Source organism: Palaemon carinicauda, chromosome 11 (genome assembly GCF_036898095.1).
Source record: "Palaemon carinicauda isolate YSFRI2023 chromosome 11, ASM3689809v2, whole genome shotgun sequence".
In the NCBI taxonomy this organism is placed as follows: Eukaryota; Metazoa; Arthropoda; class Malacostraca; order Decapoda; family Palaemonidae; genus Palaemon; species Palaemon carinicauda.
Window position 1 is genome coordinate 79,112,489 of NC_090735.1, and position 13,741 is coordinate 79,126,229.

Genomic DNA, 13,741 nt, shown 5'->3' on the forward strand with positions numbered 1-13,741 from the left:
ACATGAAGGCCACCAGAGATGCAATCAGTTCTCTGCAGATGCAGAAGTGACTGAAACTATGTTGGCCACTCTGCCTAGCTTTGTGCAAAATACTCTCTCAAAGGCGTCAACATCAAGACCCTCACCAAACTGGGATGGCATCTCCTCTGCAATCATATAACACAAAGAGAAAGGCTAACTCCAATCCTTGGTGCTCTTGAAACAACATCCTTGAGAGTCCATATCTAAGCCAGTTGTGTGGGGACAGGCCAGCATTGCTCTGCAAGATCCTCACAGTTGCATCCCTTGCAGAATGGCTATTATAAGGAGTCCGATGACCATCTGAAAGCAACCATAACAGATGCCCTTCCAGCTCCAAAGGCCATCATTAAGATGGTTGGCTGCCAGTGCTAAACAGACCATTCTTCGGCTGGATATTCTTACAGAACAAAGAACTTATCTTACAATGATGAGGAGACACAGATCAAGTATGAAACGCATGATGCTGACAATATATATAGACTCCTTGGTTGAGAAGCATGTTGGTTCTTAATTGACATGAACTCAGTGGAATGTTTATGTATGGTCACTTGTAAAAGATTCAATAAAATGGAATATTCCAGACAAATAATTTTGCAGTTGAATTTGACTTATTCATTTTGATACCATTGGGGTCCTTTGTCCTGAAAATGGTGGTTCTGCTGTCCAAATACTATTTCTAGATTACCTAGAAGCTGAGATATTGACAAAAACCTTTTTTACAGCTGCCAACTTGTAAAACTCAAGAGGATGGCCAAAGAAGTATCTGGACAAATGAATGCAGGGTTTTTCTTATAGCTTATAAAATGCAGTTTTGATACTACAAAAAATCTGAAAAAATGACACAGTGAACCTGACTATCTAAGGCTAATATTTGGATAAAGTCACCATTATAATCATTGAGCATGTTATAATCATAATATAGGTACCTTTAAATCATTCATAAGCAAGAGATCACTAGCTTGAAGTACATCTTGAATATTATCATTATCCAAAGACATTTTCCCCGTATATATATAGTCCAGTATAATTTCAAAAGACTCTACAGTTATATCCAACACAGGTTCTACAGTACTGTGTGCACCATGATGAGTTTCCTCTTCAAACTTGAACAGTGCCCTGTGAAAAGAAAAAAATTAACAGCATATTAGAAAAAAGAATTATTTTGATATCCTCTAGTAAGTCCCATAACTAATATATATAATTCTAGCCAGCAAATGATATTACTCTCTGCAACTACTCCACATGCTGAATATATGCCTGTGGTTGCTAAATCCCTTAATAAACACCTAGCCATACTTAATGCATGGTATAAAATATGGGGGATGAAGTTGAACCATAAAAACCAAAATGTACATTTGCAAGTAGATTAATTTATTATCATTTATAAAAGGGGGAAATATCCAGCCAAAAAGAGTTGAAATTGAATAATAGTGCTACCACGAATAAATACAGGAGGGAATAATCAGATCCAAGAGATAAAAGAAAACATGAGATAAAATCTGCTTCAATAAAAAAAAATCTTATATTTTATTTATTACACCTGCTTCTTGAAAACAAAGAAACTCAAAATCCAACAAAATGTCAGACAGTTTCCTGGCTAAAATATAGATTTCTTTGTTTTCTAAACACTGCATTCATGCAAAACCGGTTTAATGGTTAACATCATGCCGCATTACCTGTGCTTACAAACTTTCTTATGTGGTTATTATTATCATTAAAAGGGGAAGATTCTCCAGCCTGAGTTGGGTTACACTCTTGCAAATAAATTCGGGAGGAAATATTGTAAAAAATAATAAATTTTGTTAAAAAAAATAAAAGATAAAACTCTGCTATACATAGATAAACAAATCTTATAAAATATGTTCCTTTAAAAATTACAAAATCTAAAAAAGCCGAGAAAATCTCAGAATCCAACATCAGACAAAGTTTTCTAACCGAAACATAACTCTTTAAAGTCTAAAGACATTGCATTAGAAAAAAATATGTTCATGCTTAATACTATGTAACACTCACTGCATGCACTTCAGATGTATCTCGCAAGATGTGCACATTAAAAATCTATACATATGTTCATGCTTAATACTATGTAACACTCACTGCATGCACTTCAGATGTATCTCGCAAGATGTGCACATTAGAAATCAATACATCAATTTCACCTGAACAACATGTAATCTTCCTTAAATAATTCCAGTTCTTTTGTCTTTCTGGTCTGAAGAGTCCCATAGTGAAACAACTGGTTTGATTTGTTTGAATAATTTATTTCTCTATGATTCATCATTCCACATAGTTAGCTATTATTCTATGTCCCTTCCCTGATGTTCATATTCTTTCATCTCTCGTAGCTTGGAAGGTTGACGTTACACCCATAAAACTAGGATATTTCTTGCTTTCTATCCTTCCAATATATCAATGCTCTGGTAAAGCAATAAGGCTTACAAGCATCTAACAACAATAATAAGCTATCAAACTTGTCTCTGTATTGACTTAGATATAACATGATGTGCACTCCAGATTAGCAAGATTTTTGTTTGTTTTGTATTTATTTCAGGGGGTTAAAGACATTTCCTGAAGATTTGTTAGCAATTGCCAAGTGGTGTAACTAAATTGTTTCTGGGTGATTACGACCCACATTCTCTTTGTCTAGTACCAAAAACAATCTTTTAATTTAGAGAATTTTATGACAAGTACATAGGCCTCACTGTTCCTCTTGTGAAAGTATGTTTCATGGTTACTGGTCAGATTAAAGCTTCAAGCATAAAAGAAAGCTTACGCTTTGTTCAGGAGAAATCCAGAGACCACTAGACTAGTGATTAGAGAGTGGAGTGATGACGATCATGCCACTTCAGCCTCTGACTTTAGTACAGCCTAATGAGTTTAGTTTTAATAGTCATGAGTCTATTAATAATCTAACATCATTAGCGTCTATTGTGGAACCTCAGAAGACCAATGTCTTTGATTAAGGGTACTGTTTCAGGCCTACATTGTCCAGTAAGAAGCTCTAACCTAACTTCTCATGAGATAGCTAATTGTTGTAGTGAACCATTCAGTAAGGTTTCTGACAGTATATTGTACATCCCAGATTTGAGATCCTTTCTTACGAGCCTCAAGTTCATTATTTACTTCAGAACCTTCTTCTATGAAACCCTCTACATTCCCCATATATAGCCACTCTTTTAGACAACTACATTATGAGGCAGAAGACCGAGAAGGTAGCCTCATTCCTTATGTCCACCTCTAAATAATTACTTATCCTTCATGCGCCAAAATACCAGTCTGGATCTTGTATCACTCCTCTCGATGAAATAAACACCCTTTAACAAGCTCTTATTACTATGTGCATGACATAGCCAATTATATGATTCCCTTAGATCAAATGACTTCTTTTAGAATCAATCTGTAAAAAATTTGCTAAAACTGCTCAGTTCCAGCATGTTTAAATGGGTATACATCATTTGCTTGCAAGCTTAGCCACTAGCTCATCACAAGTTTTTCTATTATTATTATTATTATTATTATTATTATTATTATTATTATTATTATTATTATTAATTATTATCATCAATTATTATTATTAATTATCATTATTAATTACTAATATCAATTATTATTATCAATTAATTATTAATTATTATTATCAATCATTATTATTAATTATTATTATCATTTATTATTATTATTATTATTAATTATTATCATCATCATCATCATCATTGTCATAATTATTATTATTATTATTATTATTATTATTATTATTATTATTATTATTATCATTACTAGCTAAGCTATAACCCTAATTGGGAAAGCAGGATACTATAAGCCCAAGAGCTTCCACAGCAAAAATACCCCAGTGAGGAAAGGAAATAAGGAAACAGAATACAGTAGTATGCCTGAGTGTACCCTCAAGCAAGAGAACTTTAACCCGAGACAGTGGAAGACCATGGTAGAGAGACTATGGCACTACCCAAGACTAGAGAAAATTTTTTTGATTTTGGAGAATTCTTCTCCTAAAAGAGTTGTTTACCATAGCTAAAGAGTCTATTTTACCCTTACTAAGCAGACAGTAACTAGTGAACAATTATAGTGCAATAGTTAGCCCTTTGAATGAAGATCTTTTTCATTTATCTTAGTGCTCCCACATGTATGAAGAAAGAGAAGAATGTGTAAAGAATAGGTCAGACTATTTGGTGTATGTATAGGCAAAGGAAAAATTTGCCGTAACTAGAGACAAATCCAATGAAGTACTATCTGGTCCGTCAAATTACTTCACAAATATCTAGCAGTAGTATCTCAATGGGTGGCTGGATGAATGTATGGATTAGTATCCAAGGTTGCATAAATGAGTCTCTGTAAATCAAATGTATATCAGTTCCTGTAAGTAGTAAGTAAACAATAAAAAAAAAGTTTACTACGGTCCTTAACATTGATTGTTGGAAATACCTTTAAGCTAAATTATTTAAAGATATCCAAATAAATTGCAAAGATCATATTAAGGTGAACAGAAAGACAGCTGAACTTTAATTAACCAAGAGAGTAGGCAGGCTTTAGAAGTAGGTATTCAACTACTGACCATATCCATGTAATTAACCAGATAATGGAAAAATCAACAGAGTATGACAAACCACTATGTATGGCATTGATAGACTATGAGAAAGCTTTTGATTCTGTCAAAACTTTAGCAATAATGAAAGCCCTTTAAAGACATGAAAAAGATGAATCTTACATTAGAACTAAAGATATCTATACAGGAAGTACACCAATTCTAAAATTTTACAAAGATAATGGGAAAATTCCGATTGAGAGAGGATTTGGAAAGGGAGACCCCATCTCTCATAAATTATTCACAGCATGTCTAAAGGAATTTTTTAAAAAGTTAGATTGGGGAAAATATAGGAATTAACATTACCGAGGAATACCTTAACAACTTAAGATTTGCAGATGATATAGTTCTATGTAATGAATCATGGGAGAAATTGCAAAACATGATTAAAGACCTGAATAGAGAAAGCAGAAATGTAGAATTGAAAATGAATGAGTAAAACTAAGATAATTTCCATTGAAAATGCAGACAACAATTAAGAGTTACGAACAAACCTCTAGAGATTGTTGATGACTATACAAACTTAGGATAGACAACAAGTGTTTCCCCCAAGACGAGACCAAAATCAAAAGAAGGATAAGCATGGGATGGAGAGGTTTTGGTAAACAAAATGAGACTATGAAAAGTAAAATGTCCCTCTCTCTAAAAAAGAAAAGTATTTAATCAAGTGGTCCTACCAATATTAACTTATGCATCAGAAACTTAGAGCCTTAATAAATCCTTAGAACATAAGCTTATTACAACTCAAAATGCTATGGAAAGAATAAAGACGGGAATAACACCCAGAGACAGAAAAAGAGCAACATGGATATGAAAGTAAAATAAAGTAGAGGATATTCTAAGAACATGTAAGAAAAAGAAATGGACATAGACAGGACAAATAAACTTATTACAACTCAAAGAGCTATGGAAAGAATAAAGACGGGAATAACAGCAAGAGACAGAAAAAGAGCAACATGGATATAAAAGTAAAATAAATTAGAGGATATTTTAAGAACATGTAAGAAAAAGAAATGGACATAGACAGGACATATAATGAGCATGGCAGATTAAAGAGGGACAATAAAAATAACGGAATGGGTCCCTAGAGATCACAAAGGAAGCAGGGGAAGGAAGAGAAGACAATGGATGACGAACTAAGAAAGTTTGCTTGTGTGACCATAACCAACACTATTTTCAAAGGGTCATTTTAAGATATTGCTTTCTAAATGAGCTTGCTTTTTGTTCTCCTCCTTTTACAGGTTTGTATTTGTACCAGAACAAATATGACAAATTTTGAATTAATTTGGATTTTTTATAACTATACAAACCAGAGTCCTATACATAGGAGAAGGACAATGGCAAAACTGGAATACGAAGGTTAAAATTATAACGAGGTGTCCACAACTGGGTAATAGCCTCCCACTGGCTCAATGACAAAGCACTTTGGTATTAGGTGAGACATTCAAGGGGTTTGGTGCTAATAGGAAAGCATGAGTAAGTAAATCAAGTTTATATTTAGGAAAAATCCAAATTACTTTAAAACTTGTCATTTGTTCCCACAAGAATACAAACCATCGTCCTTTACATAGGAGACCCATCCTTAGGTGGAAGGAAGTCCCTGTTCCAACTAGCTGGAAAACTTAACCCAGGATACTCAGAACTCGTGCATCTGGGATGCTGAAATAGTTAAGAATCATGCCACCACGTGTACCAGTAGTATAGCAATACCAGTGGGTTCATGGCCCCGGTGTCAAGTGCTGTTCTGTGTCGTAGACCTGGAAAAATATACGAAGGCTTTGTTTGAATTACATCACATGGAACACATATATGATTATGGGTTTGCCTGATTACATCACTCTCCATTGTAAGGAGTGTAAGAAAAAATAATCTTTTGTACCCGAGAACGGAACAGCCACATGCTCAGTGGGGCTTACATTTAACATGATCAAGTCCAGCTGGCAAGGTCTTCTGAAGCTGTACCCCAAGAGTGGAAAAGATTAAAAAGAAAAGGAAAGGCCAGTCATTCTTCATTTTCATCCCAGACTTACATGTAACCATTGTCCTCGATCAAAGTTAATGGTCCTATGAGAAGAGTCGAGGTAGCTATACCCCATGCTATGAAGCTACAATAGGCAACAAAGAAAAATTATCTAAGGACCTGTGGGTCACATCACACAAATTGTAAGGTGTCCCTTCAGGGAACGTAACACCTTAAAGACGTTCCAGGGTGGGTGTCTCACATCAACTTCCAGGCAGGTCTACTCAAAGTTTTGAATGAGCATATATATCTCCTACTCTAAAGAAATATCTACTACCTTTAGTCTAAAGAGTTGGCTTATGGCTGAGTAATATATTTTTACTGCTGAAATGAAACAGAGTTTGTCCTATCGGAGGTAAAGCTACAGTCATCAATTATTGGAATAAAGGCTCTGAGAGGACAAACACCCCTTCCACAATACCAAAGACAGAAGATGGCCCACTTGGCTTGAGACCAATGTTGAGTATCTCTGGATGTATCCAGACATCTCTTGTGCAGTTTTGCACAAAAATTCTCATTCAAAAGATATGCTGCATAACCACCTCCCATGAGGCCGAAGTGATTCCACTATGCTGTGAAATATCTGGGCATGTGGTTGGTACAACAGGTCAGGAAGATGAGGCAATTTCCTCTTGAGTTTCCACCAGTAGAAGACAAAGGACTGGGTACCATTCTACTTAAAGCCACTTCGGGGCCACGAGAGTATTATTGAGATTGGGCGTTGCTCAAACTTGATTTATCACACTCCTAATCAGGCAGAAGAGCGGAAAAAGCATAGACGTCGAGACCGTTAATGGGTGTTTCAATGCATCCTCAAATGCCACCTATGGATCTAGAATTAGAGAGCAATAGACGGGGAGCTTGTAGTTTAGAGGTAGCAGACAGGTCTACTATCGACGAACTCCACAAAGTCAGGATCTTGGTCGCTATCCGAGAACATAAAGGCCATTTGGAGCCAACCACTTGCATCCTCCTGCTCAACTTGTCAGCCACTATGTTCCTCTTGCCTGGAGTGAAGCTGTCAGAGAATTACAGGTGAGGTCCTCCTATTAGAGAGTCTCTACTGCAAGATGGCATAGCTGCAGTAACAGGGTACCTCCTTGTTTCTTTACGCAATCCACTACGTTGGTCTTGTTACTCATCAACACCTGCATATGACCTGCTAGAAGAGGGAAAAAATGCTGGAGAACTAGAAGGGCTGCTTTCAGTATCAAAACATTTATATGGTCTCTGCACTCTTACTCTGACCATAGCCCTGGCACCATATGTTGACGGAGGTGAGCTCCCTAGCCTTCCTTGGATGTGTCTGTGAATGCAGTCAGCCCTTGATATTTATGGTTTCTGTCTTCATGGTTTTGATTATTTGCAATTAAGAGATAAATATGATATTTTAAAAAAGTTTTAGCATTCACGATTTGGACTGCTGCACGCAGCCATACATGTTCACTTCTTTGCAGTCAGCCCACGCTCCATTTCCCTCCCTGCACAAGGCAGTAATGAAAAACAAATAAATGTACAAGACAACTTTATGGCTAACACATGTAAACATTTAGTGATAAATCCTTTGCATAGAAATTCAATAATAAAAAGTAGTTAAAGAGGATCATACACAAGTTATGTTTAAGTAATACAGGTAGTCGTCGACCTACGACTGTTCAACTTTACAACCACTTTTTCACTGTGATGACGTAACAAGTCTGTCAGAAATAGTACACTAATAGGACAACTATTTCCTTATACATAATTAATTTTCTTGTATAAAAATCAATTAATTTATCTAGGAAAGTTAGTTTTTTTCTTTTATTGATAATGTACTGTACAGTATCAATTTTAAATAGAAAATATATTAAGAAAAATTTTAATATCTTTCGAGTTCTTACTATATATGTCGGGTGACGTTGAATTTCTAGTGACGCCGAGGAAAACAAGTGGGCAAATCGAGTGATTTCCTTTCAATAGGCTATTGATTAATGTTGGTATTCCCATAATAGAAATATTGAGTAATGATACAAAGTATTTTATGGGTCTGTCTCGGTTGTTATCAGTACTATGTAGTGTAAATTTGACTGTAACGTGAGTTTCATTTTCTTTGTTTCATCTCTGATAGTCAATCGATAATTATCTTATCGGACAAATGTTTTCTTTTACATTATAAAAGTAAAATACTTTTCCCGAGTAAGTTAGTAATTTTTCTTGCAGTAAAAACAGAGAATGGTTTTACATATTTTGCAAGTCATTCGTTCTTGAGTTTATATCGCAGCACACAAGTCTGGTGACATCACATTTCAGGCGGAACACAAGTGGCAAATCGAGTGATTTCCTATCAATTCGTTACCAAGCAATCTTACTCCCATCATAAAAACATCGAGTAAAGATGCTGAAGTATTTCAGTGATCTGTAATATTTGTTATAATTAGCCCACAGTACTGTTTACAGTTAATCTAATAAAAAATACTGCATGTCTGTTGACGTCATATTTCCTTTCAATAATATATTGATTAATATTAGTATTTTCTTTATTGAAACATCGAGTAACAATACCAAGTATTTTCATAATGTCTAAAGAAAAGTCCCGATCATACAGAGAGAGAGAGAGAGAGAGAGAGAGAGAGAGAGAGAGAGAGAGAGAGAGAGAGAGAGAGAGAGAGAGAGAGAGAGAGTGTATATTACAACTAATAATAATGGCTATAATGAACTGTATGGAAACTGTGATGTCCTATAACATATTGGTGCTGATGTAATATTCATTCATCATCATCATCATCTCCTTCTACACCTATTGACACAAAGGGCCTCGATTAGATTTCGCCAGTCGACTCAATCTTGAGCTTTTAAATCAATACTTCTCCATTCATCATCTCTCATGCTTCATAGTCCTCATCCATGTAGCCCTGGGTCTTAAACCTCTTCTAGTGCTTTTTGGAGCCCTGTTGAAAGTTTGGTGTATTAATCTCTCTTAGAAAGTGTGAAGAACATGCCTAACCCATCTTCATTTACCCCTCACCATGATCTCATCCACATATGGCACTTGAATAATATCTCTTATAGTTTCATTTCTAATTCTGTCCTGCCATTAAACTCCCAATATTCTTCTGAGGGATTTGTTCTCAAATTTACAAAATCTGTTGGATATTGTTTCATTGCCATACCACGACTAATGTCCATACAGTAACAGCAATCTTACTCAACTGATATATAGCCTGATTTTTATATGTAATTTAAGGCGATTTGATTTCCAAATTTTATTTAACCTAACTATTGTCTGATTTGCTTTTTTAAACCTTCCGTTAAACTTGAATTCTAAAGATCCTATATTAGAGATCAGTTCCCAAATATTTAAAATGATTCTACCTCAATTCTTTCTCCTTCCAATGATATTTCATCTTCTATTGCACATTCCATTCTCATCTCTGTATTTCTTCTTTTTATCTTGACCCCAACCTCATGTGATATTTCATGCATTCTGATAAGCAAGCTTTGCAAGTCCTTTGGTGTTCTGTTAGTAAGGACAGCGTCATCAGCATACTCTAGGTCAGCTAATTTCCTGTTACCAATCCAGTCCCATCCTTCTCCACCTCCCCAACTCTTCTATGCATTACAAAATTCATGAGGAGGATAACCAACATATGTGACAACACATTCCATTGGAGAACTCCACTGCTCACTAAAAATTTGTTTGATAAGACTTCACTAACATTAACTTTGCACTTGCTATGCTCATGAAAAGACAATCAAAATTTACATATTTAAGAGGAACTCCATAATAACGCAGGACTCTCCCCAAAATTGAGTGGTGGACACTATCAAAGGCCTTTTCATAGTCCAAAAATCCCATCAAAAGTGTACTTCTATATTCTACACATTGTTTTGACACGTCTTAAAATGAAAATTGGATCAGGACAACTTCTATGTCTTCTAAATCCTGCTTGTTCATCTCTCGGTTTTTCATCAACCTTTCTCTCTAGTCTCTTTAGAATTAGCATACTATATATTTTTATGACAATTGACATAAGTGTGATATCCCTGTAATTATTGCAATCAGTCAGATCATGTTTTGGCATTTTCACCAACACTCCAAGCTCTAATTCATCAGGTTTTGCCTCCTCACGCCCCATTCTACAAAATAATCTTGTAAGTATTCTGGGAGTCATTATCTTCGTCCAATATCATCTCAGCAGTTATTCCATCATATCCATGGGCTTTCCCTCTCTTGTTTTTTTTATAGCTTCTACTTCATTTATGGCCACATCAAGGTCTTCCTCAACTTCAGGTATATCAATCATATTATTCCCTTTGTATCTCCTATTCATGACCTCCCTAAAGTGTTCCATCCAATGTTGCCTTTCTTCATCTTCTGTTGTCATAACAGATCCATCTCTCATTTTTATGGAAATATGCTTCTTCTTCTTTGCCCCAGTTGAGATTTCCTTAATAATTCTATGAGCAATTCTTACACCATAGCCACTGTCTGAATCCACAGCTTTGTCAGCCTCATCTGCTTTCGTGTCTAAATATTCTCTACAGTCATTCCTAGCTTTTGTTTTAACTTCACTATCAATACTGGAATATATAGCATGCTTAATCTTATAATTTTAATTACTTCCTAGGAAACTTTCGACAAACAATTTTTATCTTTGACTCCTTTTTAAAGTATCCCAAGTACCATTTGATATCCATGGTTTTCTCCTTAACTGCATACCCCAAAATTTCACTACCAACTGGTTGATACATGTTCGTAATATCAAACCATTTTTCATTAGCTGTTTAATCTTCGTCTCGTAAAAGTCTCTAAGACTGAAAATCGATTCCTACATTTAATGGCAAATGTTTTTGTGCTTGTCTTCTAGATGCTTAGTTGTATCTAATCTAAGTATTCTATTACATTACAGTTGGGTGCTTTCAGTTTTAATTTCAATGCGGCAATGACGAGCTGGTGATCATTACCAATTTTGCACCTCTATAGCTTATTACATTTCTGAGAGTCCTCCTCTCATTATTAATGGCTATGTGATCTATATGATTTTTGTAATTGTCATATGGTGAAGTATGATGTATCTTTTTTATCACTATTAATTCTTATGCTCTCTGGAGACATTGAGCAAAATCCAGGACCATTTTGTCCTAGATTTTGTCAAATGTCGTCTACTGTATTGCAATATTTATGGTTTTCATGCAAATATTCAAGACCTTACACTTGTGTCCTGACAATATGATATTCTTTTGTGCTCAGAAACTTTGGTTTCTAATATGAGGCACTAATCTGAGCTCCTTATAACTGGTTTTAAAAAGACAATTATGTTGAAACACAATGCCATCCCTAGGGCCAGGGGGATGGCGGTGTATATTAGGACTGAGTATCCTGGTTCTCATTAGTCCTGCTATGAATGTGGATGTCATGAGAATCAGGTAATAAAAGTTTGTGGCAGGCATAACTTCTATTTGTGTTTTATCTACCGGAATCCTGACATGGATGATTCTATCTTTAATTGTCTTCTTACTATTATGGCTAAGATACTAGAAGATGATAGAAAGGCTTCTTTTGTCTTGTTGGTGATTTCACTGCTCACCATAGGGAGTGGTTAAGATCTATCTCTCCTACCGATCGCCATTGCTTAAGAGCTTTAGACTTTGCCTCTGAATCAGGCTGTGAGCATATCATAAGTGAAGCTACTCACAGGTCTGGCAACTGCTTGGACCTCGTATACACCGATTCCACTGGCATTATAACAAGTAAGGTTGGTTCTCCAGTTGCGACATCTGATCATGCCTTGATTTTATTAGTGTGAAGACTGAGCAGCCTGTCCCTGATGTATCTTATTCATGTAAGATTTATATGAAATCTCAAGTAGACAGAAATGGTATTTTGCATAATCTTTTGGGCTTGAATTGGTCACAATTCTACAGTAATGTTGATCCTGTAGTCCCTTTGAATGAGAATCTAGTCAGCATAATTTATAAGCGTATCCCTTTTTGTGTACTAAAGTACAGAGTGAAGGACAAACCATGGTTCACTGATGATTGTAGACATGCTTATTTAGAGAAGCAGGAGGCCTATCATCTTTGGAAGGGTAAAAGATTAGATTTGACCAGGAATAACTATACTCAGCTTACAGCTTTTGCTCAGAGAGTTTGTTTAACAATAAAAGAAACCCTTTCTGGTACAACCCAGGAGCATAAGTGGTGGACTACCATTAAATCTGTACTCTTTGGTGTACATGCAACAGTTCCTCCTTTACTTGAACCAGAGAGCTCTGTCACTCACTGTCCAAATGAAAAGGCAACCCTTTTGGCAGATGTGTTTGACAGGAAGCAGAGTAATGAGAAAATCGAACTTCCTCATTCTTGTTTTCCTGAGGCTAAACTAACTAGTTTAGCTTTTCAATCTCGTGAAATTAAAGCTCTCTTGATGGACCTTGATGCTTATGGAGGTGTACATCCAAATGGTATTTTTCCTTTGTTTTTTATAAAGACTGCAAATTTCTTAGCTCCAAAGTTATCTGTTATTTTGCGTAAGTTAGCAAGAAGAGGAGCTTTTACCACTTGTTGGAGAATTGGTAATTTTACTCCACTATGTAAATGTGTTTCTGGTAGCTCAAGTCCAACTGATTACTGCCCAATTTCCATAACTCCCATACTATCTACAGTTTTTGAACGTCTTTGACAAAACGTCTTAATAGGTTTGCTGTAGGTAATCACCTGTTCCCTAGTCTGCAATTTGGTTTTCATAAAGGCCTTGGAGCATGTGATGTCCTTCTTACAATCTCCAATACTGTACAGAAATCCCTTGATTGTGGTCAGGAAGTTCGTATGATTGATATTGATTTTGGTGCTGCCTTTGACGGTGTTAATCATGAGGCCCTTGTTTACTCAAACAGTTGGGAGTGGGTGGGTCGTTTCTTAGCATCATTATTGAATTTTTAAGTAATATATCGCAAAGAGTTTGTGTTGATGGGCACCATAGTTAGTATAAGAATGTGATATCTGGTGTTCCTAAGGGTAGTGGTCTTGGCCCAATACTTTTCATACTATATACACATGACATGTGGATTGGTCTAGAATCCAAGCTTGTTGCATATGCAGATGATGCTACTCTCTTTGCA

The 13,741-nt window shown here is 35.7% G+C and overlaps 1 protein-coding gene across 1 annotated transcript in view; it reads right to left on the reverse strand.

The window, feature by feature from the left end:
• Positions 1-667: 667 nt before the first annotated feature.
• LOC137649716 (gigaxonin-like) overlaps positions 668-13,741 on the reverse strand; it is a 115,260-nt gene continuing 102,186 nt past the window's right edge. Inside the window, exon 2 of the mRNA XM_068382674.1 lies at positions 668-1,137. Within this exon, the coding sequence (XP_068238775.1) occupies positions 933-1,137 (205 nt within the window). The 3' untranslated portion in view covers positions 668-932. The remainder of the gene's footprint in view (positions 1,138-13,741) is intronic.